The 27,584-nt window shown below is 42.0% G+C and overlaps 1 protein-coding gene across 1 annotated transcript in view; it reads right to left on the bottom strand.

The window, feature by feature from the left end:
- Positions 1 to 26,999, bottom strand: part of LOC130487867 (protein mono-ADP-ribosyltransferase PARP14-like) — a 34,988-nt gene extending 7,989 nt beyond the window's left edge. Inside the window, exons 1-12 of the mRNA XM_056861412.1 lie at positions 26,807 to 26,999; positions 23,612 to 23,751; positions 23,486 to 23,519; positions 20,527 to 20,787; positions 19,864 to 20,100; positions 13,758 to 16,027; positions 10,047 to 10,286; positions 8,337 to 8,558; positions 7,926 to 7,992; positions 7,212 to 7,361; positions 5,396 to 5,458; positions 2,823 to 2,990 (exon numbers count right to left, since the gene is read on the bottom strand). Coding sequence (XP_056717390.1) covers positions 2,823 to 2,990; positions 5,396 to 5,458; positions 7,212 to 7,361; positions 7,926 to 7,992; positions 8,337 to 8,558; positions 10,047 to 10,286; positions 13,758 to 16,027; positions 19,864 to 20,100; positions 20,527 to 20,787; positions 23,486 to 23,519; positions 23,612 to 23,751; positions 26,807 to 26,999 — 4,045 coding nt within the window. The remainder of the gene's footprint in view (positions 1 to 2,822; positions 2,991 to 5,395; positions 5,459 to 7,211; positions 7,362 to 7,925; positions 7,993 to 8,336; positions 8,559 to 10,046; positions 10,287 to 13,757; positions 16,028 to 19,863; positions 20,101 to 20,526; positions 20,788 to 23,485; positions 23,520 to 23,611; positions 23,752 to 26,806) is intronic.
- Positions 27,000 to 27,584: the final 585 nt, after the last annotated feature.

The following is a 27,584-nucleotide window of genomic DNA, read 5'->3' as shown; positions in this document are numbered from 1 at the left end:
GTGGCTAGTTTGGAATCTGATGGATTGATTGCTTCTGTCGACAGGTGTCTTTTGTACAGGTACTGTAACGAGCTGGGATTACAGGTAAGACCTCTCCCGTACACCAGATGTTTCCAATCTCAACTCGTTACATACAGTGAAGATACCAGGTAGCCTGACTTCTGGCTGGTTGATAGGGGATCAAATCTGGCTGGTTGATAGGGGATCAAATACTTATTTCACTCATTATAATGCACATCAATCTCTGACTTTTGTCTTCTGGGTTTCTGGGGCTTTTCCTGTTGTTATTCTGTCTCTCACAGCTACAATAGACCTACCATTAAAATTATGGACTGGTCATTTCTTTGTCAGAGGGCACCGGGCAAATTCAGCAGGGGATCAAATACTTTACCCCCCTCACTGAATGTGGTTGTCTGCCACAACACATATGGCACTTCGTTTTGTCTCATTGCCTGTGGATGTCTGCATTCTGTTTTTGAATTATTTTTTTTGTTGAAAATTTTTATTGATTTTTATAATATAAATTTTCCATATCAACAAACAATGAAAATAATATGAAAATCTAAATCATAACTAATGTTGTTGTAATTATTTAAGTACTTAATAAAAATAAAAAATAAAGGAAAATTTTTTTGACTTCCCCATCACCTCCGTCCGCCTCTTAATAAAGTATTCTATCCCATCGTGATATGATCTGATCTTAATTATTCTTATATCTCAATTAAATTTCATTTACAGTAGTCTATTAATATAATTAATTACACTTCTTTGTGTTAATAGTGTCATCTAATGTCATCTAGATCAGAGTAAAAGGTACTCTTCCATTTTCCCCAGTCCTAATTCATATTCACAGTATTTCATCCAAGCCTCCCATTCCCCCATAAATCGTACATTGTCTTTTTGGTTTAAGGTAGCTGTAAGTTTTGCCATTTCCACCAGTTCAAACATTTTCATAATCCAGTCTTTTTTCCCAGGAGTATCTGTCCCTTTCCATTTTGCTGCATAAAGCAATCTTGCAGCTGTTGTCGCATAAATCAAAAAAGTCCTTTGTATTAACAGGTCATCAGGTATCATACTTAGTAGCATCATTTCTGGTGTTTTGGGTATGTTTTTTTGTACTATTAATCTTAGTTTATTATAGATCATGTCCCAAAAATCCTTAGCTTTATCACAAGTCCACCACATATGATAAAACGAATCAATTTCTTTATTGCATTTCCAACATTTAGGGGATATCACATTGTAAATCCTTGCAATCTTCTTTGGTGTTAAATGCCATCTATACATTATTTTGTAAATATTTTCTCGAATTGACTGTGCATTTATTCCTTTCAGGTCTTTCGACCATAGTCTTTCCCATTTATTTAAAGCGATATCGTGTCCCACACGATCATTGTTGGTTTAATTGTTTCCTGCTCACAATATATTGTTAGAAGAAGATTATACATTTTGGAAATCAGTTGGGTATTATTATCTAATAACATCCTGTGAAAAGGCGATTTTTCTTTGGAAAATCCATTTTTCATATCTTGTGCAAAAACTGATTTGATTTGATAATATTGAAGCCATTGTAAATCGTCTTTAAGTAACTGAAAGTCTTTTAGTGGGCATTTTTTCCCTTCCCAGATTATTAACTCCTGATAAGTAACAAATTTATCCGGTCTAAGTGGGCGTAATGTTAACATTTCTTGGGGTGATATCCACATCGGTGTTGGTGGTTCAAGAATATGTTTATATCTCATCCAAATACGAATTAAGGAGGACCTGATTATATGATTACGAAATGATGCTTGTGTCTTAATTTTGTTGTACCACAAATAGCCATGCCATCCACTTATCTGTTTTTGAATTATTATTATATTAAATGTCTGTGTTGTGCTTTGTGCACACAATTGAATTTGGTCACGATTTGTATATTTATTGTTCTTCTGTTTTTTTCAGCCTTTGGGTTTACCCTATCAAATCCCGACTCTGCCATGGACCTAAGGCCAGTCTTGCACTTTCAGCCTAACCTACCACACAGGGATGTGAGGATAAAATGGAAGAGAGGAGAATGATGTAAGCAACCTTGGGTGCCCAATGGGGAGAAAGGCAGGGAATACATGAAGTAAAATAAAATAATCATAGAATCATAGGAGTTCGAAGGGACCACCAGGGTCATCTAGTCCAACCCCCTGCACAATGCAGGAAATTCACAACTACCTCCCCCCCACACACCCAGTGACCCCTACTCCATGCCCAGAAGATGGCCAAGATGTCCTCCCTCTCATGATCTGCCTAAGGTCGTAGAATCAGCATTGCCGACAAATGGCCATCTAGCCTCTGCTTAAAAACCTCCAGGGAAGGAGCGCTTACCACCTCCCGAGGAAGCCTGTTCTACTGAGGAACCGCTCTAACTGTTCATCTTTTCCTAGGGATGTGCAGATTCCTTCAGTTCCACTCCATTACTATTCCAAGTTCCATTATGCTTTATTTGCATTGTTTTTCTGGTTGTCTTACATCAAGAAAGGACAATTTCAGAATGTTGACAACAGAGACTGTATAAGAGTTTTGGGATTTGTAACTATCAAAATTTTTAAAAATTCAGTTTCCTTCAGAGAAATACAGTTTTGGTTGCTTCCCACAAAAGCACACTCAAACCCCCTTAAATGGGTCCTGCCTTGAGTCCCAGTTAGAAAGATGGACTATAAATAACGCAAAAGAAAAAATAAATATATTTAAACCCTCTTAACAACAGTCGCTTTCTCTAGAGTTAGGGAGTCATTCCTTAAAGAAAATATTCTTCTGGACAGCAGCACTTATTCTCAGGAGAAAATGCAAACCTGTTCCAATTGCAGGGAAGGCAACAGATGTGTACTTCCTCAGTTCACACTCCTGGAGCACTTTGGAAACCTGAGCTTTGATGTCAGAGTCAGGGATAAGATGGATAATGTTCTTACAGATCAGATTGCCACCTTGGGTTGTTATAAATCCATTGTTAGGCTGCAAAGCTAGAAAATAAGAGATAACAAGCTGTAAATCCACAATGTACCAATAGAAGCATAAATTCTCATAATTCACATAAATGCTGGTGTGCATGAGCATACCTAACAAACAGCATATAAGTGTGAAATTGGCCCTGGCATATATTGCATCACAGACAATCAGGGCTTCAAACATATGGTCAGCAGACTGATAATTTCTTTTTGGCACCTATCTGCCTCAAATGCCCAGCACAAAAAGGAGAAACCTTTCCCCTTCACCAACTTTTCAGCACATCAGAGGCAGGACATTGCCTCACTTCCTGCCACATGAGAGAGGCAAATCCCTCCCTTACCAAAAGTTCTCAGGCATATGCAAAGATAGATCAGCATTTACCTTGAACTTTGCACTCTCTCTGTTGGGGAAGGAGAAGAGCAGCAAGACCAAGACTTGCACAAAGGGAGGGATAAACCAGCCTCCCCGCCTCCCCTAGAAAGCAGCGGCAGGATGGTTTAGTTTCCCTCCCTCTCACTTAATCTCTCCCTCTGGAAATATTTAGTACAGTGAGATTCTTGTTGTGTCTAAGTAGCACAGAAACCAGGTGCAAGCTTAAAACTGGCGCTTTCCTTGAAACCTCTGCATGTACCAAAAGCCTTGGAGAGGGATCCAGAACAATCACAAATCATGATTGTCTACCAACGCCAGCCAAGATTTGTATAGACTTGCACATGTTTCTTATATTTGACTCTTGACACTTCAGTTTGGTTGCAGAAAAGCAGACAGAAGTAGATATAACAATAGACACCTGGTAACTCTAACAGGCTTACTACAAGTTACAGAAGGACTTACAACCCATTCTTCTTTTGTTTTTAAAAGCACAAAATACATAGCAGGTTATTCCCCCCTGAACTTTAAATAATACAATAAAGTAGCAACATAATAAATTTGGCAATTCTTGTCAATTGAAATCAGTGGGTTTATATGCACATCTATCCTGGATTATAACATTAATTTTTGAAATAAAATAGTACATACTTAAAATGCAATACATTTTTTACTTAAATTAGCAACTATGTCTCTTGTAAAATAGAATTCACTCTGATTTTAAAAAAATTATGGTTTACTAACATTTAATAACTTCTAACAATCCAGCTCTGCTTATTTATATTTTTTTGCATCTCATTCTTAAAACATATTTTCCAATTTTCTAGTGGTTGATAATAAACCTAATGTTAGTTCTCCTGATCACCCTTGAAAGAAAGAGAAATGAAAACCGATTTTAAGAAATGTATATGGAGGTGGATAAGGGAACTTTAGAGTTAGATTCTACAACTTTGAATACAGTAGCTTTGACAAAGGCAATTTTGTTTCCGAAACAAGGAGGAAAGTTCCTGTTCCCTGGCAATCTAGCACACCAAGGCCCATCTTTTTGTTCATGAAAAGATTCTGTATTACATGAACAATTTCAACTTCACTTATAATTACATACAAACCCAGATACAAATCCTACTTTAGGAAAAGAAAAAACTTAGCCATGATTATCAGGATATATATAAACCCATGTTAAGAATGTAAGAAGAGCCCTGCTGGATCAGACAAATGGTCCATCTAGTCCAGCATCCTGTCTCACACAGTGGCCAACCAGTTCCTCTGGAGAGCCAACAACAGGGCAAAGAGGCTGAGGCCCTCCCTTGATGCTGCCTCCTGGCACTGGGATTCAGAGGTTTACTGCCTCTGAATGTGGAGGTTCCCTTTAGTTGCCACAGCTTGTAGCCACTGATAGGCCTGTCCTCCATGAATCTGTCTAATCCCCTTTTCAAACTGTCACTACATTCTCTGGCAGTGAATTCCACATTTTAATCACTCACTGTATAAAGAAGTACTTCCTTTTGTCCCATCAGCTTCAGTTCTAGATTTGGGCAGAGGGAGAAAAAGATCTCTCTCTCCACTCACTCTATCCCATGCATAATTTTATAAACCTGTATTATTAAACATCAGAAACTTATAAGTGGCCAAACCAGATAACTGGTATTCATTGACTCATGGTTTTCACACACAATACTTTCACTAAAGAGAAATTTGTTTTGCTGAATTGCTCTTAGCTAATGGCCCAGGCTAGCCTGATCTCGTCAGATCTCAGAAGCTAAGCAGGGTCAGCCCTGGTTAGTATTTGGATGGGAGACCACCAAGGGTTGCTGTGCAGAGGAAGGCACTGGCAAACCACCTGTTAGTCTCTTGCCATGAAAACCCTAAAAGGGGTCGCCATAAGTCGGCTGCGACTTGACGGTACTTTACACACACACACAATTTATTGAGTCATTGTTTTACATTTGTATTAGTTATTGTTTTAAACGTTTCTTCCTGTGAACTTCCTTGAGCAGATATTTCCAGACGTACGACCTAAATGTGCCAATTGAACAATATAATTACATACCAAGTAATGCACAGTCCGTTTCCACTTGTGGTCCAGCACCTTCCAAAATGGCCTTGGAGACACCTTCAAATAAATTAGGGCGGGGGAGTATATTCATGTTAAGCTATTCAAACCTCATATCCCTTGTGGAAATATTACTGATGGGATGTTTAAAACTGCCAGGCTGCTTTGTCAGCCTGCAAGAGACAAATCAGAGATTACAGTATATATTCATCTGAGTTTGAGCTAGTGAAGTACAGTTAATATTTGCCTTGGATATGCAAAATACAACAGTCAAATTCCAGCTCAGAGTGGCTTTAGACAAATCACTACTTCACAGCCCAATCTATCCTCATGGGATGGTTGTTGGTGAAGGTGAACTACTGCTCCAAACTACTTCGAGGATGAATACAAAAATGTAATGATAAGAAGACACTAGCTACAGGAGTACCCAACACATGAGGCATATTTAAATTGTACCTTTTGGCTGTTTAAATGGTTGTAAGCCACTCTGAGCTGGACCTTCTAGATTTTGTTGATCAGATGCAAGTACTTCATTAAAAAGGTAAAGGTCCCCTGTGCAAGCACCGGTTCATTCCTAACCCAAGGGGTGACGTCACATCCCGATGTTTCCTAGGCAGACTTTGTATTACGGGGGTGTTTGCCAGTGCCTTCCCCAGTCATCTTCCCTTTACCGCCAGCAAGCTGGGTACTAATTTCACCAACCTTGGAAGGATGGAAGGCTGAGTCAACCTCGAGCCGGCTACCTGAAACCAACTTCCGTCGGGATCAAACTCAGGTCGTGAGCAGAGCTTGGACTGCAGTACTGCAGCTTACCACTCTGTGCCACGGGGCTCCTAAGTACTTCACTAAAGAAACAATTATCTAAATAGGCATTACTGTGGGAACAAGGCACTGAAGTTTGCTTCCCAGCTGTCATTCTAAAGTGGAAAGCTCACTAGAGCACAGCACACAGTGATTGCAGATCAACTACTCAAGAGAAAGGATTCCAGCTTTACATTTCAATGATGGTAATCCTCACAAGCAGGATCAGTTTCACTTTCGTTATTATGGTAAAAAAAACCCAGCACTTTCCCCCTCTGTAAGTGAAACTGATTAGACAGCAAGTTGGTTTCTTGCTTCCAAGTATTTGCCTGGGAGGGAAGGTTCCTGCGGCTTGAGAAGCCAGTTGGAGCATTTATTTTCAAGAAATTCCTGTGATGTTCTTTTTACCGGTGAACCATATCCATGCAAAGAACAAGATGGGAGTTATTCCTTGGGATTTTAGGAAGGCGAGAACCCCAGAAGCATGTCTGCGGCTACTTTATTCTTTGGGAACTGCAAAACATGAGGGCTACCAATGGATAGACAAACTTCCCATCTCAGCTCAGAAGGGCCAAGTCCTTCTGAGCCTTTTTGCAGAAATGGCAGGCTCCCCGCCCCCACCGGATATGGAAATATCAGACTCCTATTTGGAACTCCCCACCTTTTCTTGTTTCTGAAATTTCCCTACAAGTAACCTTGATGTAAAACAAAGAAGAAATATAAATAACAACATTTTCATAACTTCATCCGTATGTGCAATAAGGAGTAGAATCTGCATCTGTGCAGATTTGCACATGAACTTCCACATCAAATTACTCCCCTGATCTTGGAGCTTTACTTTGCTATGCTTTGAAGAGACCTACATGGTGGTGAAAGCGCCAAAAGGCCCTTGCAAATTCTTCCAGTACAGATATCTCTTTCTAACCAAATATGACCAAACATTTTGCATAGCAAAATGAGAACTTTCAATTTACATTCAATTCAATAAAGAAGTTCTGTGATTTTTAAATACCTGATTTGGCATTAAAATTTGTATTTGATATATTTACGATAACATCTGTATTCTCCTTTGTTATATCTCCTGTGGCAACTTGGAATTTAATTATTCCAATCTGCATTTCATGAATGCCCAAAACTGGGGTTGAAATGGGTCCAAAGAAACCTGTAAAGGAAAAAAGAAATTGTGGGATTTAGCAAAAGCACTCTGTTCTTGACTAAAACATATAAACATCTGGAGTTACCAATATTTCAAATACAAAGAATTTTATTTTTATTTTACAGGTTATTCAGATTTTTAACCCTGGTCTTTGGCTGATTCATGGCAGTTGGTGTACAGGCATAGCACATGATGTATATTTCTATTTTATTTAGCACCCCTTCTGTGTACTTAATCAAGAGCTGCCTTAAAGACTTCCCCTTTTTATAGGTTCTGATTTTATATATATATTTCATTCTATGTTGAAATGTAACAAGTGTATTTCTTCCTTTTGCATTTCATGGTTTTTGAGCTTCACTGTTTCCAAACTTTTGTTTTCTCTATACTCTGCCAATAGAGAATAACACTTCATGCATTGGATGAAATGTCCTCTACTCCATGAAAATTCATGAAGTGCTACAGGATTCTTTGTTTGTTATGACAGACTAACATCTCAACCCTGTGAAACTGACAAACGAGAAGGTTAAAAAGGGATTAAAAATTGGAATCCAGTTGAACAAATCCACTTACCTGCACTTTGTCCATCATTTGGGGGCACATGCTTGGGACTTTTGGATTCAAACACCTCATAAAATGCCTAGAAAGAAAACCAAAGTCACTTACAAAATTTCAGCGATTAAGAAGAATAAAACTATATGCCTGTTCTCCTGAATTCCTTGTAAAAAGGGCAAGGAAAAATATGACAGATAATACAGTGGCTTGTGTCTTTCACTCAGGAAAGTCTTTAGACTTCCTTCAGCTTAATGAACCTTCCTTCAGCTTCCTCCAGTGGAAGAGCCAATTCTGTCAGAGGAAGGGCTTCAAACATTGCTGAGCGGAGTGGCAAGATGCCAATCACTAGTTAAACATTCTAAGGCAATCTTGTAAAATAAGCTGCTGATCAGCATTTAAAACAATTTGCTTTAAAAGTAGTAACATTACCTTTATGTTATCAACATCCCTTGGATGCAAGAGAAAATGAACTTCCTGAAGAGACCTCAAAGTCTTCCTGCTACTGAACTGAAGCACCTCCTCAAACATTAATTTTGCGACTGCAGATTTAGGAAAGCCAAATCCTCCAGTCCCAATTGCCGGGAATGAGATAGAACTTAAAGACAGTGCTTCGGCTTTCTCCAGGCATTCTGTCACAATATCTTGAAGAACCTATACAGGGTAGTGCAGATTTCAATAAATATGATTACAGGTAGAAGAATATGCTCCATCTTTTTCTCATTCTTTCCACATTAAGAATTAATAAATTCTTATCAATATCGTGATACGGACATGTCCACACAACCCTAATTTAGAGATGGTATGCATGGTCAGACAAAGCTCTCTTGGGATTGTATCACCTCTGAACACAGGTGGGGGAAATCATATGTAAAAAACCAAAATCTTCTACAGAATGAAAAGTAACACTTCAGGGAGCAGGTTAGACTAGAACTTTTCTTCTTCACATGCTAGATTTCTGCAAACAGGGGGATGGGATGTAGGTAGAACATTTTTTTCCGTACCTCAACTAGTGGGCCCCAAGAAAAACATACCAATTATATATTCTAAACACACCAACTAGCCCTTAGAAGATTTGATATATTGTCTGTAGATGAACACAGTAAATGTAAAATGTAAATGTTTATTGATACGGCACCAGCCAGACAACAATAAATATATACTCTTATAATGAATACAGTATTTCCCAAAGCACTGATCTACATAGCTGATACCATTCAATGTATGAAAGCTATAAATCTGACTTGTCATACAGAGCATGAGATCCTGGAGGCAAAGGTTCCCATCTGTTCCTGCAACACTTCTGTGCTCCTAGTTGTGCATTAATATTGGTGGGCAAAAGGTGGACCATGGTAGACCACCAGTAAAATTCTGCTGTACCATGTAGCTTCTGCTGGTTGATAGGATACTTGCATGGAATATGGGACAAAACAGGCCACAGACTCATCCAAGAAATACCTTAAGTGTGCATGCCTAAAATAATCTGACAGAATTGTTAAGTGATGCACGCTGGCTTTGAAAATATCAAATACATCTATGAGCTACAGGAATTCTAGTAAAAGAAGTAGACCATAGTAAAAGCATCCCCAGGGGCCCAGGGCATAAACATGCTGTAAGATACCGCAGAGCTGGAAAAAGTGCAGAAAAGGGCAACCAAAGCCATCAAGGGTTTGGAACACATTCTCCCCAGAAACAGGCTAAAAATGTTTACAGCATTTCTGTTTTAAAAAATGACAACTAGCGAGGCAGACATGAGAGAGATGGATAAAATTATAAATGGTGCAGATAAAGACTTTCTCTCTCTTTTCCAAAAATAGGAGAAATCAGAGGCATCCACTGAAATGGATGGCAAGTAAATACAAGAGAGACAAAGAACTACTCTACCCACCTTGGTATGAGGTACTCCTGCTACAGACCTTATGAAGATGTTAAGACTGGGTGGCCTATTGGTCTGATCCAACAGGGGTTCAATACAGGAGTAAGTCAGCTGGCCCTACATGTGCCCCAGATCTGGTCAATGGGCATCAATGAAGCCACTACTCATAACTATTAATTTGCAGCACAAACAAATCCTTTTGCACAACAGCCCTTAAGGTTTGAATTTCAGTACAATTAACATGGTCAGAGAAATGAAACAGTTACCTTCATTCCATTTCCTTTCCCTGCATTCCATGCAGGAACAACAACATGCAGCACAAATTTACAGGTCAGATTGTATCCTCCGGTTTGGATCACACAGCCAGGCTGAGCCTGTTGTCCTTGTTGGACCACCTGGTCAAACTCAACTTGTAGCTGAGAGCCAGCCCTTTTCAGCAGTGCTTTGGAAAGCGGACCCACACCAAGCTTGAGATCACTGCCGATACTGCCTACGACGACGTCCGTCTGAAACAGAAGTAGTCTTGAAGAACTTGCAATAAAATTACATACCACCAACATGTAATTAGACCCCTGGCTCTCAAGCTTTTTGAAGCAGAACCTGCTTTTAAATTCACTGCACTTTTTGGAAACCATTTCTCAATTGACTCCGCTTTGCAGTACACGCTTGCAAAGTAACTCCACACTGCTTTATTCCTCCTCAACATAAAATGTAGGAAGGAAGGTAAAAATATATTTTATTACTCAGTTAAAATTCCTTACGCATTTTGCCCAAAAGGTTTCTTCGGGGGAATCTAAAAATTCTTTGAAAAATCCCTGCAAGACTAAGAAGAAGCCTTCTGGGTAAAACGAGTAGGGAATTTTAACTGAGTAATAAAATATATTTTTACCTACTTTGCACCATCAGCCTTGGCCTCATTTTTTATCATTTATATAGAGGCAACCCATCATTTGCAATTGAACTTCTGCTCCCTTTTTATCCTGTTCCTCCTTTTCTTCTACAACCTCAAAACGCACATGTGGAGTGTTGCAAGCACAATTTGACACTACAGATTAAATATACATTTGTAGTGTGAGAAACAGAATTTTCTGAGATCTAAACAATCCAATTCTTAGAGAAATATACATTAACAAATATGCACAGGCATCAGAGGCATTGTATAAAATTTCTGCTTTACCATGAATTCCAAGGAACATTGATCATCACTACTCTTCTGCCAATAACGTAATAGCCAACAACAGAAACTGTTCGCTTTTCTCCATAATCAGGACTTTCAATACCCTCATCTATTGTCACTGCGTCTCTCCTTAATGGCTGGAACAAGGGAAAAGTGGAGCAAGCTTGTTTCTTACCGAACAGGATCCTTCCCACATATTTTCCGTTGTATCTTAGGAACTGTAAGGGCATAGTGATTTGCTTTAATTTTAAAAATATAGCTAGGAATCCAGGGCCAGCCAATCCCTCCAAAAGGACACCAATATGTGTGCTAAAAATCTGAGCAACCCTCCTTTGAACGGATTACCCTGAGGCATTTTTGGGGGGAAGGTGAGAAAACACAGTGGGACCTTGAGACTGAAGATAAAGAAAATGAGCTAGCAAAAAACTGTGAGAAGGAATAAACAGCAGTGGCGAAATTCTAACTCAACAGTATACAGATGACAACCCATAGAAGCAGTACAGATAACAAGAGTCTGAGAAGGCCGACAATTGCATCTGGTCAACAATACATCAGTGTGCTGATTTCCACTCTGGGGAATTCTGGAAAGGGGCTGCTTCCCCTCAGATGGAAGTCCTGGAGCCACCTTTGGAAGGAGCAGCATACAAAGGGTTAAACAGTTACATCCCTGTGATGACAGTGAAGGATGAGAGAGCACCAGGCACCACTGAAGGGGACAAAAATAGAATTGGGCAGTTTCCACACAGGAGGTCATGAGACGCATTACGTATGTCAGGGCCATCAGTTCGACTGATGTCATACATAGGAGGGGAGCAACTGCTCGACTGAACAGTGTCGGTTGACATCCTTAGACGGATTATGGGCTGTGAAGGCATGAGGGTGCTCTTCTGGGGTTACTCCTAAGAACACATGTGAGCAGAAGGCCTGTAGGGTTGTTTGGATGTTCCAGAGGCTCTGTGATGGTAACCTGATTAGAATATTGTCCAGTAGATATGTATGCCCTGCATCCTGAGATGGGCCGCTACTGCAACCATAAACTTTGCTAAGATTGCGGGGAAGAGGGCAGCCCAAATGGAAGTGAACTGCTTTAATACTGTTGGTAATTGTACACGAAGCAAAAGTACTGTCTGGAGCTATATGGGGCATGTGAGAAAGTGTGAGTAAGCCTCCTGGAGATCTATGGCAGCTAAGAATTCCCCCACCTAGAGAGCCTCTATTATGGAGTGGAGCATCTCCATGCAAAATCTCCTCCTTCTTACAAGTCTGCTGAAGTGCTTTAAGTCCAGAATTGCCCTCCAATAGTTGTTTTTCTTGGGCATAATAAGAGTAGGTCCAAGAAAATTTTCCTTTACCACTACTGGTTTTATGGCTTGAATCTCCAGCAGGTGACTGACGGCTTGGAGCATAAACTGATGTCATTCCAACTTGTTGGACCTTCGGGAGGGCAGAAACCTGCTTTTTGAGGGGGGGGGGGCAGAAGACTATGATATATCCCTGACCGAGAGCCTGGTGTACCCACTTTCCCTGAGTGGAACAAAAGGGGTGAAGGCCTGAAGTCGGTCTCCTACTGTGGCATCAGAAATCGAAGGGCTTCCTTCACTAAACCACCAGATGCTGGTTACTAATCATTGTGAAGTGGTTTCCTTCATACCCTGCTTGTTAAATTTTCCTGGGAAGATTGGCTGGCCAGTGGTGGAAATGGAATAAAAGTGCTAACTTACCTGTACTTTTAGTCTGATCCAGCAGGGACATTTTCCTTCGTTCCCAAAGCCAACTGAACGTATTATTAATCAACCCACCATGTACTTTTGACAGGCAAACCATCATATCTTAACACCAGATCAAAAATAAATACATAGGCATTACCTATGTGTGAACATTTCTGAAACATTATGGCTGCATTTAAATGTCACAATAAACCATGGTTTTTGCATCCACTCACTTTGTGAAAACCCTGGTTTTATGTTTTTATCTTACCCACCTCCAGTGGAGAGGACATGGCTGTGTCTCTAGTTAGTCTGCCACAAGAGACGAGGACACCCAACCAACTGTGGACTGGGAATTTAGATGTCACAGCAAACTACGGTCAGCACCAAGGCTGGCTGAGAAACGGTTTGGTACCCCACTAGTTTGTTAGATGATCCACATTCAGAAATTTAATTAAACAACTGTTTAGTGTGACAGTGAGTGCATCCCATGTGGATGATTTGCATGGATCTGCTACAAAAATGTGTACAAGCAGTAGTTTCCTTAACCTCAAGTCAGGTAGGAAAGTAATCTGATTCTAAAACAAACAACCTAAAGTGTTTCTCTACCGAGCTAGTGCACGTACCTTATGCAAAGTCACCATCTAAAAATTAAAGCCTTGGAAACAGCTTAATTTAGGGATCCCTAATGTAGTTCCTGTAGCCACCACGATGCTCACTAATGTGTTGCAAAGTGCCCACTAAATTATTATGCAAAGCAAGAAGCTAATTCCCCCGCCACACTGGAACAGGAGGTGTTTCAGGGGAGTCCAAGAAGGGTCACCTTTATCTCAACAGGGAGATCCCATTTTGAAACAGCTATCTCCACCAAGGGATGATGCTAGGTTTGAAACATACAATATTTTTGTGATTGGCCCCAGCACCCATGGAAGCCATTTTGTGGTGGCACTCACTCATGTACTCAGGGTTCCAAAAATGTCTACAAGCTCAACAAGGTTGGGCGCCTCTGACCTAATAACTGCTCAATTAAAAAACCACAAGATGTTTTCAAGCATTAACTTAAAAAATATTTGTATGACCATTAACATACTCACCATGGCCTCTTCAATGCCCTTTTCCACAAGCATGAGTTTCAAGCCTTCACGAGAAAACACCACAGGAAGGTCCTCTCTGACAGCTTTCTCTGATGGCTGCGTGTCCCTTTGAGGAGGAGTTGGTGATTCGGGTCGGGGAGATCCATCTCTGAACACTTCATTCAAGGCATCGGTGAAAGCCTGAATTGTATTATCTGACACATCCACAAGGCAGATCTTTTTCACACATCCACTCTCACTAGATTCTTCCAAGCTCTCTTTGATAGCTGTCACTATGCAATGGGCACATTCTTTTAGTGGGAATCCAAAGATGCCAGAGCTAATGGCAGGGATGGCTATGGAGCGATGATTGTATGTTTCTGCCAGATGTAAACTTTCCCTCACAGCTTTCTTTAACTGTAGGATACATTTTTCTCTTTCTTCATACTTCCACCTTGGCCCAACTGCATGAATTACCTGTTTACATGGAAGATTCCCAGAATCTGTGATAACTGCACGGCCAGGCTTCAAACGTCCATACCTACTCACAAGTTCATCACATTCTCTTTGCAGTTCACGGCCTGCTGCTTTTAACAAAGCTTCAGCAAGGCCCCCAATATGCTTCAGGTCTTCATTCGATGCATTGACCACAACATCCACTGGATAATGGGTCAAGTCACCCTTACGAACTGTTATCACAACACCATCTTTTAACTTTATTTCAGAGTGGGGGTGCCCTATCTTTTCCTTAGAGCCCTCAATATCTTCTCTATCTTCCTGCAGTCTGATCAAACAGCTGAAACGTTGTTTGGCTTCAGCAATGTAGGAATGTTCTCGGCTTTTGAAAAACGATTTCACTCCTGGTTTATCAATTACCACGGTGACAGAATGCACCAAAGACAGCAACTGTTCAACCGTAGCAGCTGCAGCTAGGACCTCTGCTTTGGATCCACTCAGCATAATGTTCTTACGTTTACCCTTTGGGCCAAACTCAACTTTCACACCTTTTTTCCTCAAGTTGAGCCAAACCTCAGCCTTTTCCTTCTCCACAAACTTCACAACAGCCACATACTTGGCTGAGATTTCTTTTATCATGGGGGTGTTTCTGCCAACAAACTCAGACAGAGCCTGATAAACATCTGCTACAGCTTTTGTATAGCCAGCTATAATTATTTTACCATCTTGCCCCGAAAGAAGACAGTCATCAATTATTACGGCTTCTTCAGAAGAATTATGCTTCCTCTGTAATTGTTTCACAAGTTCTTTCCACTCCCTTTTGTTGAGTATTCCTTGGTCCTCCAAAGGAATCTGTTTCTGATCCAAGTCTTGCTTCATCCGTTCCTCTGCTTTCCAGAGAACTTCAGGAGAACATCCTACCAACACAACACAATCAGGTGCAAGCTCATAGGAAGCGTTAATTTTATTTGCACCAAATATTTTCATGGACACCTTTTTGGTATTTGCATGCTGTAGGAACTGAAAAATATCCGTGTGAATGTTGACTTGTTTCTCTTCCATTTTGTGCAGCCGCTCCAGAATGATGCTTTTCATTTTATACACTTCTGTATTTAGTCCATGTAGTTGCAGAATCTTTGCGGAAGAATCATAAGAGAGGTTTAAATCTGGGTTCTTTTTATTGATGTTCTCCTCAAGTAACCCACGGTGCAAAACAGCATAATTTCCTGGAGCTAATGATACAGTTTCTTCTACAGTTTGTTTTGCTCTTTCTTCATTTTTGATGACATTTCCTACATGTTCTTTTATCATCTTCTCCGCACCATCTACAGTGAATACAAAACCTGCCAGAGTAACAGATTCTTTGCGAACATCTGGAATGGCCAAAACATCACCCTTTATCAAAGTATGCTTTATGGTGTCCCATGCCGCTGGGATTACTTTACATTCAGCAGTCTTGAACTTTGAAATAATGCATGAAAATTCCATGGAAACCTTGTCTTTCCAGCTCTTGATGAATTTCATCATAGACCCTGCTTGTTTCGATAAGGCAGCTGAAGGACGTATCATGACCTCTGGATGCTGGCAGGTCACTTGAGGCCATGTGAGTTCACAATAACAATTGGCCATTTCCTTATTTATCTCTTCGACTAGTTTATGCTGTGTTTGTATGAACTGCCAGATATGAGGATCTAAGGGGACCTTGATAGGCTCTGGCATTTTGATCTGCGGCCTCTCCTTTCCATACAGAACTGTGCTCAAAGAACTGTAGTATGGATAAACCAACACTGGCTGACTTTCAAAAGAATGACGCTTTTCCAATACTGTCCGCACAGCTGAAAAAAAAAGTATTCAGACAGTTTAAGCAGAAAGAATCAAGTAAGCATTATGTTTATTGACAAGGAAAAAGCCCATTGAGGATGTGTGGGGAGTCTAGCTTTACCATTTTGAAGGGGCATCTTAGTTCTGCCCCTGCCCCAGATCAGCCGTGGGAACAACATCCACACAGGTGCTCACCTGCAGACACCCTGCAATTTCCCCTTTGAGCTGGAATGAAGAGGGGAGTCTTTTTGCTTCAGCTCAAAGAGAAGCTGTAAGTCATGGGGGCACTCAGCTAGCCACATGGAACAAAGTCACAATGTGGAAGCTGCTACGGTCAATATTTTTTTGTCAAATCTCCAAAAAACTTGTTATCTGAAGATGCTCTCACATTTAATTGTACAAAATTTATACTCCAACTTTCTGCCCTCATAAGGGCCAACTAGGCAGTTAAACAAATTAAAACCTATATAATAATACATTTTAAAAATGATTAAAGCTAACAAAAACATAATTAAAACCAGAGCTAAAATACATATAAAAACATTAAAAAACCACTCAAAACATTGGGCAGGAAGGAGAGATCAGTGTGAGAACACCAAGCAAAACAAAAAAGTTTGCACCCGCTGGCGGACAATGGCTACAGAAGAGGACAGACCAGTCTCCCTTGGGACAGTTTCATAGGTTTATTCTGTGTTATGGCTAACAACCATCAGCCATAAACATTTTCAAAATAATATAATCAAATTATGGAAGATGTTTGCACCATTACATTGCACTTGTATTCTGCCACTTCTCCACTTCAACTGCCACCAGTGCAGACTGCCTTCTTGCAGCGGCATTTCAAAAGTATGTCAGTCACATTTTCACTGACCTTCCCTGACATTTGACCCATTTCCCTGACGTTCCCCGAAAGTGGAAACCCTGACCTAGAAACTGCAAGAAAACCTCCTGCAGAAACGGAGAAACCTTTTCCATGTCTTTTAAAAAGACTTAAGCCAACTAGGAACAGAGAGACATGAGCAATCTCATTGTTTCCCTACCAGATAGCCCCAGCTTCTCCCCCAATCTGCTTACCCAACTTTATCCTGCTCTTTTATTCTGCCCATATCATCTACCGTCCCCATCTTTTAAATTCCTTTCTCTTTGCCTAATTGTCTGCTCATTCTTTCCTCTTCCACTCTTTTCTTCCTCCCTCCCTCTTGCCAGCTCTCCTTCTCCTACTCACAGTTTCTCCCCCTACTCCATGTATCCTTCTCTATCCTGGGCTCTTCCTAAATTTACCTCCTTTTTGCAGCAGTGTTTTTTGGTCAGCAGTATTTTTTTTCAACATCACTGTTAACTACATGGGGGAACCCCTCCCTCCATTTGTATATGTTTTTTGTATTTTTCTACAAACTTGGGATTTCTCCTGAGTTTAGAGAAATTCCTACCCTAGCCCCATATGGCTCCCCCGTGCAGATTTTTTGATCCACATGAGGGGAGACAGACTTGGCTATCAGGTATAAGACAGTCTGTTCAGTCCAGCTCTGCCACTGATACCTACATATTTTTTCTGATGGAGGAGGCAGTGAAATTGATATTGTTTTCCTCTACTGGGAGCCCCACAATAATTCCAAAACTTTAAAAAAAGATTGATGAACTACTTATTTTGCCTCCTTCCTCCACAAACAATGGCATGGAAGCTTTTACTGAAAAGAACACAGCCAAGAATAGTTTCAACATCAGCAACAGCCAGAAGGAACTCCAGGGGAGAATTACCCTCTTCTGTCGAGCACCAGAAATGGAAGCAGAAGAGGGTGACCTTTTACAGGGAATGGAGCCCCTGGTAGTTTATGCTAGCACTTTGTGGCTTGCAAAGAACCACCCTAGCAATCACCAGCCACCAAAAGAGCAACATGACTCCTGTATGCCCTCTCCATCATCAGTCGAGAGCGAACACTATCCAAGAAATTTTAAGAAATAATATAGGACTACGTGATAAAATTTGCATCCAATGACTACTGGATGAACCCACACACTTCGAGACGTTTGGCCAAATTTTGTGTTGCTATATATAAGGCCTGAAAGGATGTAATTTATAAATAGATAAAATTTGATAAACATTTTAGAAGCTAGCTTATTTGCCTCTTTAGAAATGGGATTTTATTGATATATTTTACTTTGTGGATTCTTTGACTGATTTATACTGTTTTTATTGCAAATTTATGTTACTCTTGATTAGATCTGTTCTTTTTTTTTTTTTTGGTCAAATGATTGTAAAATAAACATTGATTGACTCCTGTATGTACTTGCCTAATGACTAGATTACTTCTGAGCATGTAGGGCTGTCTCTCCCTACCACAGCAAAACCGTTGCCAGCCTGTCATATCTGGGCACTACTTTCTTGCTCTCCTTCCAGCATGAGGCATAGCTGGTCAAGCCAGAGGGGAAGACTATTAAGACCCTCAGAGAAGAGCAAGCTGGTAATTTCCTGCATTGTGCAGGGGGTTGGACTAGATGACCCTGGTGGTCCCTTCCAACTCTACGATTCTATGGAGGAGTCAAATCACTCCCCCCCCCCAATGTGGCCAGACTGCTCTTTTCCTGGGTGATTGCTGTGGTGGTTTTACTCTCTCTTCTCTGCAGCCAGTTAGCTCTCCTCTTGGGTGCTGGGTTGAGAGTACACAGGCTGCAGAGAAAGGTGGGAGGTTGTTGGAGAAAATGGCACCTTCCATACCTAGCATGAGGCCTGCAGCTTGGCTCATAGCCTTCCCATGCTCCAGGTCTTGAGCTGTTTCAAGGTGAAAACCACCTGCCAAACACAAGCCCCACCAGACAGCGGGGAGGGTGCACCATTGGGGAACAGTGCCCAGAAGAGCCACAGCCCTAGGAGCCGCAGAGACTGCTCCTGTTAAAGGGACAGGAGCGGGTGGCTCAAAGTTCACAAGCATTTTGAAGGCGATTAATTGCATGGGACTACATATTACGCCATTAGCACTGAAATTGTGCTGTCACAGCATTTGCAAAAGCAACGAACGCACCTCATTTTTGTTTCACTTTCGTATGTGTGTGTGTGTGCCTACCTTTGTTTCAGTTTTAGTATGCGTTTGAGCGCAAAGTGCCATCAAGTCGCAGCCGAGTTATGGCAACCCCAGAAAGGGGCTAGCAAGGCAAGTGAGAAGCAGAGGTGGTTTGCCATTGCCTTCCTCTGCAGAGCCTTCCTTGGTGTTCTTCCTTCCAAGTACTGACCCTTCTTAGTTTTTGAGATCTGACGAGACTGGGCTGTACCATGCCGCCTTCCCTCCCCAGTTCTAATATAGGTGCTGACAAAGTCACCGATTTTGCTGCTACAACTGGTGTACCATGTCTTCACCACCCACGCAAATCCCACCTTTGCATCCCACACTTGCAGTGATCAGTACAGGCTTGTGGCTTTGAATAATCAGACAGTGGAATTCACTGCTAGGGGAGGCCATTATGGCCACAAGCACAGATGGCTTTAAAAGGGGTTTAAGACAGATTTATGGAGAAGAGGTCCATCAGCGGCTACCAGCTGTGATGACTAAAGGGAACCTCCAGGTCCAGAGGCAGTAAATCTCTGAAGCCCAATGCTAGGAAGCTACATCAGAAGGCCTTGGCTTCTATGCCCTGTTTGTTGGTTCTCCAGGGCAACCGGTTTAACCCAGTGTGAAATAGGATGCTGGACTACATGGACCACTGATCTGATCCAGCAGGGGTCCTCTTAAGGCTTACTGGAATTAGGCAGAATGATTCTACATAGTCACAAGCTCCACTTATAAACGATCTCTATTCAGGCCACTCCAATAGCTGACAATTTTTAAAAGACATCTACAAAACTAGGTGACATTACCTTGGTGGTCACAAAAAGTAACGATGGCAGAATCCTCCTCAGGAAATATCTGAACGTTGGACACTTGTCCTCCTCCATGCTTAGCACTTTCAAAGTAAAGACCTATAAAATCTTCGCAAGTTCCAGGAGGCACATTTTGAACTTTGATCATTTTTGTCAGTTCAAGAGACCTTGCGGTAAATTTGAATGTTTTAAACCTAGAGTTCTGGGCACATCTGTGAAGAAATTCTGCAGCATCTGAAAACAAGAAGCAAAAAGGTATCAACAGGAATTTTCCTTCCCTACGGATCACATAGTCCCCACATTTGTTCTTCTTTAAAGAGCAAGAACATAGAGTGAAAAGGCACCAGGATGCTCGGAGAGAGACAAGACAAGCAAAGAAATGCTAGCAGAACCACTGGCACTGGCCTGCCTAGACTGCATATCCCCTTAGAAACAGAATGCTACATAAGATCAACTAAGTGTGCAGTTAGGATACCTACGTGTACAAAACAAGTGTTTTATGCAATAAGGATCAAATCTTCTACTGAGACATTACAAGTATTTTCCTTATCAGCACTGTAGAGGAATAGCATAAAGGAGTTTCATTTGGGATTGTCTTAAGCAATCCCATGCTCTTCTCAAAGTGAAATATTTAAATAACATCACTTTTATATTTCGTACCATTATTTCTCGGAAAGGTCAGCACGGCAGCTTTTCTCTCCCTTATCAATTCAATTTGTAAGTCATCTTGTCCAGAGAGGCTAGTAATATTTTCCACTAGCAGTGTCAGCATTTCTTGCGTGATGGCTTCTTCAACACCTTCAAGAACAACAAGAGAAGATGCTGGCAGGTCTTCGGAAACATCCTTGTCATGGGATGGATTTATTCCAGTCGATGTGCTTCTTCCTGCGAAGTCCCCTTTTTGTAAGCTTTCCTGCACAGCTAATTTGATAGAAACACAATCCTCTTACTTGAGGTTCAAGGCTAGCGTGCCAAGACAGTATCTCTCAAATATTTAAATTTAATTTGTATCCTCTTGCTTATTGTGCAAGAAGGCTTCAGCTGAAAATACCAGTCCAGCAGCAAAAAATGTTATTTTATCTCTGTCTACAACTTGTAACCAAGGAGTTTCAAAGCAAAACGGAACAATTCCCCATATAGAAAGATTTAAAGCAAAGTTTTGTCAGAAGATTCAGATGACTGCAAAACAAGCTGCAAAACCAAGTAAGAAGAGTGTCTTCCAAAGAATCAAGAATTAGACAGATGGGGATGTCTATATCCTGCATACTTATTCATCTCTCCAACCTCTAGTTCCCACTAGTCTTTCCACATTTCCCCTCCCCAGTACTCCCCACCCCCGCAAAATGCATTCAAAAGAAATTATTCATAAATGGGTTGGCTGCAGAATTTAGGATGTCTTTGAAGAAATTGGTGGAGCCCAGGCTGTATTAGGGTTTTCGCATATACTATTTTATTGCATTGAAAACTTCCAGCTGTTCCAGAGGTTTCCAGATGTTAAGGCAAAAGTAGTACTCCTATTTGTGATACTTCTACGCTCTGGAGGAAAAAGCTTGCAACACCACATATGCATTCCACATGGTAAGCAAAGCCTGCATAAGAGATCATCTGGGAAATGCCCAGTTGGTACACTCCTATTTAGACTGTGCTCAGACTCCCTTACCTTTGACCTATGGCTTCAGCTTTAAACCAGGATGTAGCTGACAGGGAAAAGTTACCCAAAGATTGCCCAACAGGCTCTCAAAACCTGATTGATTTTAACAATGATGAGAGACAGGTTGCGATGGACACCTCTCCCACCCCAATAAACTGCCAGCAAATCCAATACAATACCACCCTATTGGATGATAATGAAACACTGAACGACAATCTTCTAAGACAACCAGCTACTACTATTTCTGGATTGGAAAGAACGGCTATGCTTACTCCAATGGCACTTTCCTCTGAAAAAGCCCCTTCTGAACTAAGTGATGAGCTCTCTAGGGAAGGTAACTCAGTGCCTGTTCCAGTGAATAATAATTTGCCTTACTCGATTAATACAGACGAGGTAGATGCTATTCCTCCCATTCACTCTTTGGACAATGCTCAAAATTGTACTAACAAACATGCTTCTGTTATACCTGCTGTACCAATTACTTCTGATGAGCATTCTGGATGTATGAGCTGAGTTGTCCCCACCCCAAATGGCTGCATCTATCAAGATCCCTACAAAATTCTAGATCAGATATCGAAGGCTTGCTGACTGTCTGTAAGGTCTACCCTCTTCAAGCTGCATGTCATCTCATGGAACATAGCTGGTTGGCATAACAAATTCAATGATCCGGATTTCATTAATTTTTTGGGAGCTTTTGATTGTATCCATCTTCAGGAAACATGGTCCCAAGAGGAAGTCGCTCTAAAGGGCTTCAAGTCATACAATTTACCAGCTTATAAAATTTATCTTCAGGGTCACTATAAGGAAGGACTAACAATTTTGTTAAAGGCTGAATTTGCAGCGACCATCCTCCCTACTTGGATGCTGCCAGAACATCGCATTGGCCTTGTTGTTGTGTATGGACAGAACGTCACTAATACTGGTGAATGTTTATCTTCCACCATTTGAGAGTCAAGCTATATTACTTAGTAACTGGGCCAGCCTTTCGGATTTCATCTTTTCCCTGTCAAGGAAATTCCCTGATGCTCAAGTCATTATTCTTGTAGATTTTAATGCCCGAGTGGGTGACAGTAACCTATTCAAAACAGCCAAATTAAGCCCAGATGATGAGAATATAATGATCTCCTCCCTTTGGCTCCCTCAGAAGTTGAAGGATCATGTTATAAATGGGGCAGGGATCAAGCTTATTGAATTTTGTATTGAGTACAATCATTGTTGAATGGTGTAGATAAATTTCCTAATTCCAGAGATTTCACATTTATCTCCTCCTATGGAAGGAGTGTGGTTGACTATTGTCTATGTACACCCAACTCTAGCTCCAGCATTACTTCTTTATGTATTGATACTTGTACTGAGAGTGATCACATGCTTGTACTGAGAGTGACCTTAATCTGGGAATATATTGAAGAACCCAATTATAATGCTAACCCTGAGCCTCAACCAGCAAGAAACGATCTCTGCTTGAAAATAATTAGCTGGACCATAAAGACGTATGGGTGACTTTGGCGACTAGCTGAGAGATCCCCACTTCAGCTAGTGTTCACGTGGCCTTTCCACAGTCAGAACCCAGCAAGACTGCTGCTCTCTTCCACGAAACCTTGTCTGTCATTTCTCACGTGCTTTCCCATTCCTCCCCCCATCCTTTAAAATCCATTTAGGGTTGGACTGTATATTCCCCTTCCCAGTATTAAAGTACACAGATCTCTTGCTTAAAAAAAAAAAATCAAACAGCCCCCCATATGCTTTGCAACATTTTCTGTGGGGCAGGATATAGCATCGTGTGCTAGATAGGCCACTAAAAGTCTGCTTGTTTTACTTCCCTTGGAAGAGTCCTTAAGGGATTGCTGATCGGGTTCACACATACATGGGACTGGGGGACACTAGAGCAAAGAAACGATCGCCAACAAGCCTCTCCAAATTATCCAGCAACAGTCTCAATGCTTAAAAATTCCATGTGAGCCTTCGTACCTCTCTCTTTTGGACGATCTTCTTCCTTAGAAGCCTAGAAACAAAATCAGAGCAGCAGGTTAATAAACTACTTCGCTAGTAAATGTTTCAGAGCTGTGGCTCCTTTACAGTCGGTCTCTGTATTACCTGCTCAGGAACTCTCTCCTCTGTGGACGCACCCTTTTCAGGGGCTTCAGTTGTTTCATGCAGCCTGACTGTCAGCTCCAGTTTTCCTTTTCCACCCAAGTCAAGCTCATGGACCTTTTGGGATAGAACTCTCTGCCTCGCTGAAACAGAAGCAAGGGCATGTATGCATGACAGTGAGTCTGATGTACAGGACTAGAAATATAGCAGTATTAGTCCACTGCGATTAAAACAAACAGGAATCTGGTGGAAAGACTAACAAGCAGAGCGGAGAAATACCGAGGAGGGAGATGACAACCAAAACTTCAGAGACTACAAGGTGAGGGGAGGCAAAGCTTGGAATTTATACTATGGAGTGCTCAGAAATGTGACGATCTGCCAATCCAGCTAGCTGGGACAGAGATTCTCTGATGCTCATTTCTACCTACTCCCATCCCCCACACCGGGATATTAGGCGTTGGCACATGTCCAGTGATCCCCAACACGATCCCTGTGGGTTCCATGATGCCCGCCAATGGGTTTCCTGGTACCCACTTGCTTCTTCAGTAAAGCATCTGTGACGGACAAGGGGTTAGAAGCTTAGAGACCAACTCATTCTCAAATTGCCCCCCTTAAAAATCAAATTGCCCCCCCTGTGGAGTGTGTGCCCCACATTGGGAACCACTGGGCTAGGGGCTTTGTTTTAAATGAAAGCTGAGTTAAAAAAAAAAACAGGGTTGCCAACTGCCAGGTAGTAGCAGGAGATTTCCTGCTAATTCAACTGATCTCCAGCCGATAGAGGTCAGTTTCCCTGGAGAAAAATGGCCGCTTTGGCCATTGAAGTCGATGGCACTGAAGCCCCTCCCCTTTCTGTTCTACTGTATATTGTTTGACTTATATGACTGAATCATTGGGATAAAAAGTATTACTGATGCTTCCAGTAGCCAATTAGTGCTTGTTATTTTCCTTCAACTCTGTCATCTTAGCACCAGGTTCAATTTTTGAATTCTTAACTGCCAGGTAGTAGCAGGTGGTCTGCTAATTCAACTGATCTCCAGCCGACAGAGGTCAGTTTCCCTGGAGAAAAATGGCCGCTTTGGCCATTGAAGTCTATGGCACTGAAGCCCCTCCCCTCCCCTTTCTGTTCTACTGTATATTGTTTGACTTATATGACTGAATTATTGGGATAAAAAGTATTATTGATGCTTCCAGTAGCCATCAGTGCTTGTTATTTTCCTTCCACTCTGTTATCTTAGCACCAGGTTCAATTTTTGAATTCTTAACTGCCAGGTAGTAGCAGGTCTGCTAATTCAACTGATCTCCAGCCCATAGAGGTCAGTTTCCCTGGAGAAAAATGGCCGCTTTGGCCATTGAAGTCTATGGCACTGAAGCCCCTTTCCTCCCCAAACCCTGCCCCCCTCAGGCTCCGCCCCGATAATCTCCCACCTGTGGCGAAGAGGGACCTGGCAACCCTAGAAAGCCCCTCCCACAAAGGTGGGGGGGAATTACTGCTGTAGGGACAGGGAAATGGCTGCCACGTGGGCTGGAGTATTCAAAACTTTGGAGCATTTAAAATTATGTGGTTAAAAGCCTTCGCGTATTGGGATAAGCTGGCAAAAATGAATTTTATTGATATACTGAACAAGTTGTGGATACAATTTGGTAATATAAATTATTGTTAAAATAATCTATTCATAAACTGTTTAGACACTTCTCCGGAAGTTCAACACGGTGGTGGGAGGGATTAAGGGTACACTGGTGGAGGGAGGTGGGAACAAAATGGATAAGATGATTGTAATAAGATTGTAATGATTGTATTTTGAATCTTTCTTTTTTTTTAACCTTTTTATAGATATATCATTTTTATTATGTAGTTCTCTATAGTGTTATGCTTTTTTCTTTTGTATTAGTTGTTGTTTGTATTGTTTTTTTCCTTTTTGTTTAAAAATTTAATAAAAAATTAAACAAAAAAAACTTTGGAGCAAAGCAGGTTTGGGAGAGATCCGAGAAAAGCCAGAGGAAACCCCTCGGAGGTGCAAAAGAAAACACCACAACGCTATGGGGAAGAAAGGGGAGCGGGGGAACATGAAACAAACTCCTGGAAAGCATTAAACTTTTGCAGGTCACCAGACTCCTTCCCTCCCCCAGCTCAGGAGCAGTGGGGAAGGGGGGGCATGAAACAAACTCCTGGAAAACATTAAACTTTTGCAGGTCACCAGACTCCTTCCCTCCCCCAGCTCAGGAGCAGTGGGGAAGAAAGGGGGGGCATGAAACAAACTCCTGGAAAACATTAAACTTTTGCAGGTCACCAGACTCCTTCCCTCCCCCAGCTCAGGAGCAGTGGGGAAGAAAGGGGGGACATGAAACAAACTCCTGGAAAACATTAAACTTTTGCAGGTCACCAGACTCCTTCCCTCCCCCAGCTCAGGAGCAGTGGGGAAGAAAGGGGGGGCATGAAACAAACTCTTGGAAAGCATTAAACTTTTGCAGGTCACCAGACTCCTTCCCTCCCCCAGCTCAGGAGCAGTGGGGAAGAAAGGGGGGGCATGAAACAAACTCTTGGAAAGCATTAAACTTTTGCAGGTCACCAGACTCCTCCCCTCCCCCAGCTCAGGAGCAGTGGGGAAGAAAGGGGGGACATGAAACAAACTCCTGGAAAACATTAAACTTTTGCAGGTCACCAGACTCCTTCCCTCCCCCATCTCACGAGCAGTGGGGAAGAAAGGGGGGGCATGAAACAAACTCCTGGAAAGCCTTAAACTTTTGCAGGTCACCAGACTCCTTCCCTCCCCCAGCTCAGGAGCAGTGGGGAAGAAAGAGGGAACATTAAAAGAAACTCCTGGAAAGCAATAAACTTTTGCAGGTCACCAGACTCCTTCCCTCCCCCAGCTCAGGAGCAGTGGGGAAGAAAGAGGGAACATTAAAAGAAACTCCTGGAAAGCAATAAACTTTTGCAGGTCACCAGACTCCTCCCCTCCCCCAGCTCAGGAACAGTGGGGAAGAAAGGGGGGCATGAAACAAACTCCTGGAAAGCCTTAAACTTTTGCAGGTCACCAGACTCCCCCCAGCTCAGGAGCAGCTGCTTGCCGTGCAGTTTGCAACCCCGGCCTCCAAGAACAGCAAGCTCGCGGCTACCCCCGGTCCCAGAGCCTCGTTCATGCCAGGGCCGCTGCCCCCCAACCCCAACCCCAACCCAGCCGCGTTGCTTCCCCTTCCGACCTTCTTCCCGGGCGAAGCAAACCAGGAGCCGGCCGGGGGGCCGCTGGAGCTGGCACTCGCCCCCGCCAGACCTCTTCCGGCTCTGGAAGTAGCACAGGAGCTTGTTTCTCACGCCCCGGGGGGGCTCCGCCGCCCCCCAGGCCCCCTCCACCAGCACGGCGAAGGGGCACGCCTTGGGTCCCTCTCCGTCCATGGCGCCGGCGCTGAGCCCGGCCGGCTTTCGCTTTCGATTCTCCTTCCCAGGCGGTCCCGGGAGTTTCCCAGCAGTCATTTGACCTTTGCCAAGAGGGAGAAGCTTTGCTGCCCGAGTAGGTTTTGCAAACATCATGGCCCTTTATTCCTGGAAGGTTTTGCCTTGGGTTTGCCACTCTTTGCAGGCACTTCTCCCCCCCCCCCACCCAAATCCGTATTCTCAAAACTTAATGGCCATTTATTCATGGAAGGTTTTGCATTGGATTTGCCACTCTTTAGATGCACTTTTCCCCCATTCATATTCTCAAAACTCAACAGTAAGTTGCCATGCAGAGTTTTGAGAATTCCGATGGGGAAAATGGGCATCTATAGCACTGGTTCCCAACCAGGGGTCCATGGACCCCCAGGGGTCCGCGAGAACAAAATTAAGGTCCGCGAAACAAAGTTATAAACCCATAATAAATTAATATTTTCAATTAAAAGTTCTCTATTATAAAATATATATATTCAAATATTATTCTAAGTTTAATGTTTAACTAACAGTTATGATTAAAGTTTATTTTCAAATTCCCGGAATTTTTATTTT

This window comes from Euleptes europaea, chromosome 15 (assembly GCF_029931775.1).
Source record: "Euleptes europaea isolate rEulEur1 chromosome 15, rEulEur1.hap1, whole genome shotgun sequence".
NCBI classification, from domain to species: Eukaryota; Metazoa; Chordata; class Lepidosauria; order Squamata; family Sphaerodactylidae; genus Euleptes; species Euleptes europaea.
The sequence above is the reverse complement of the archived record's forward strand: the minus strand, read 5'-3'. Positions and strand labels throughout refer to the sequence as shown.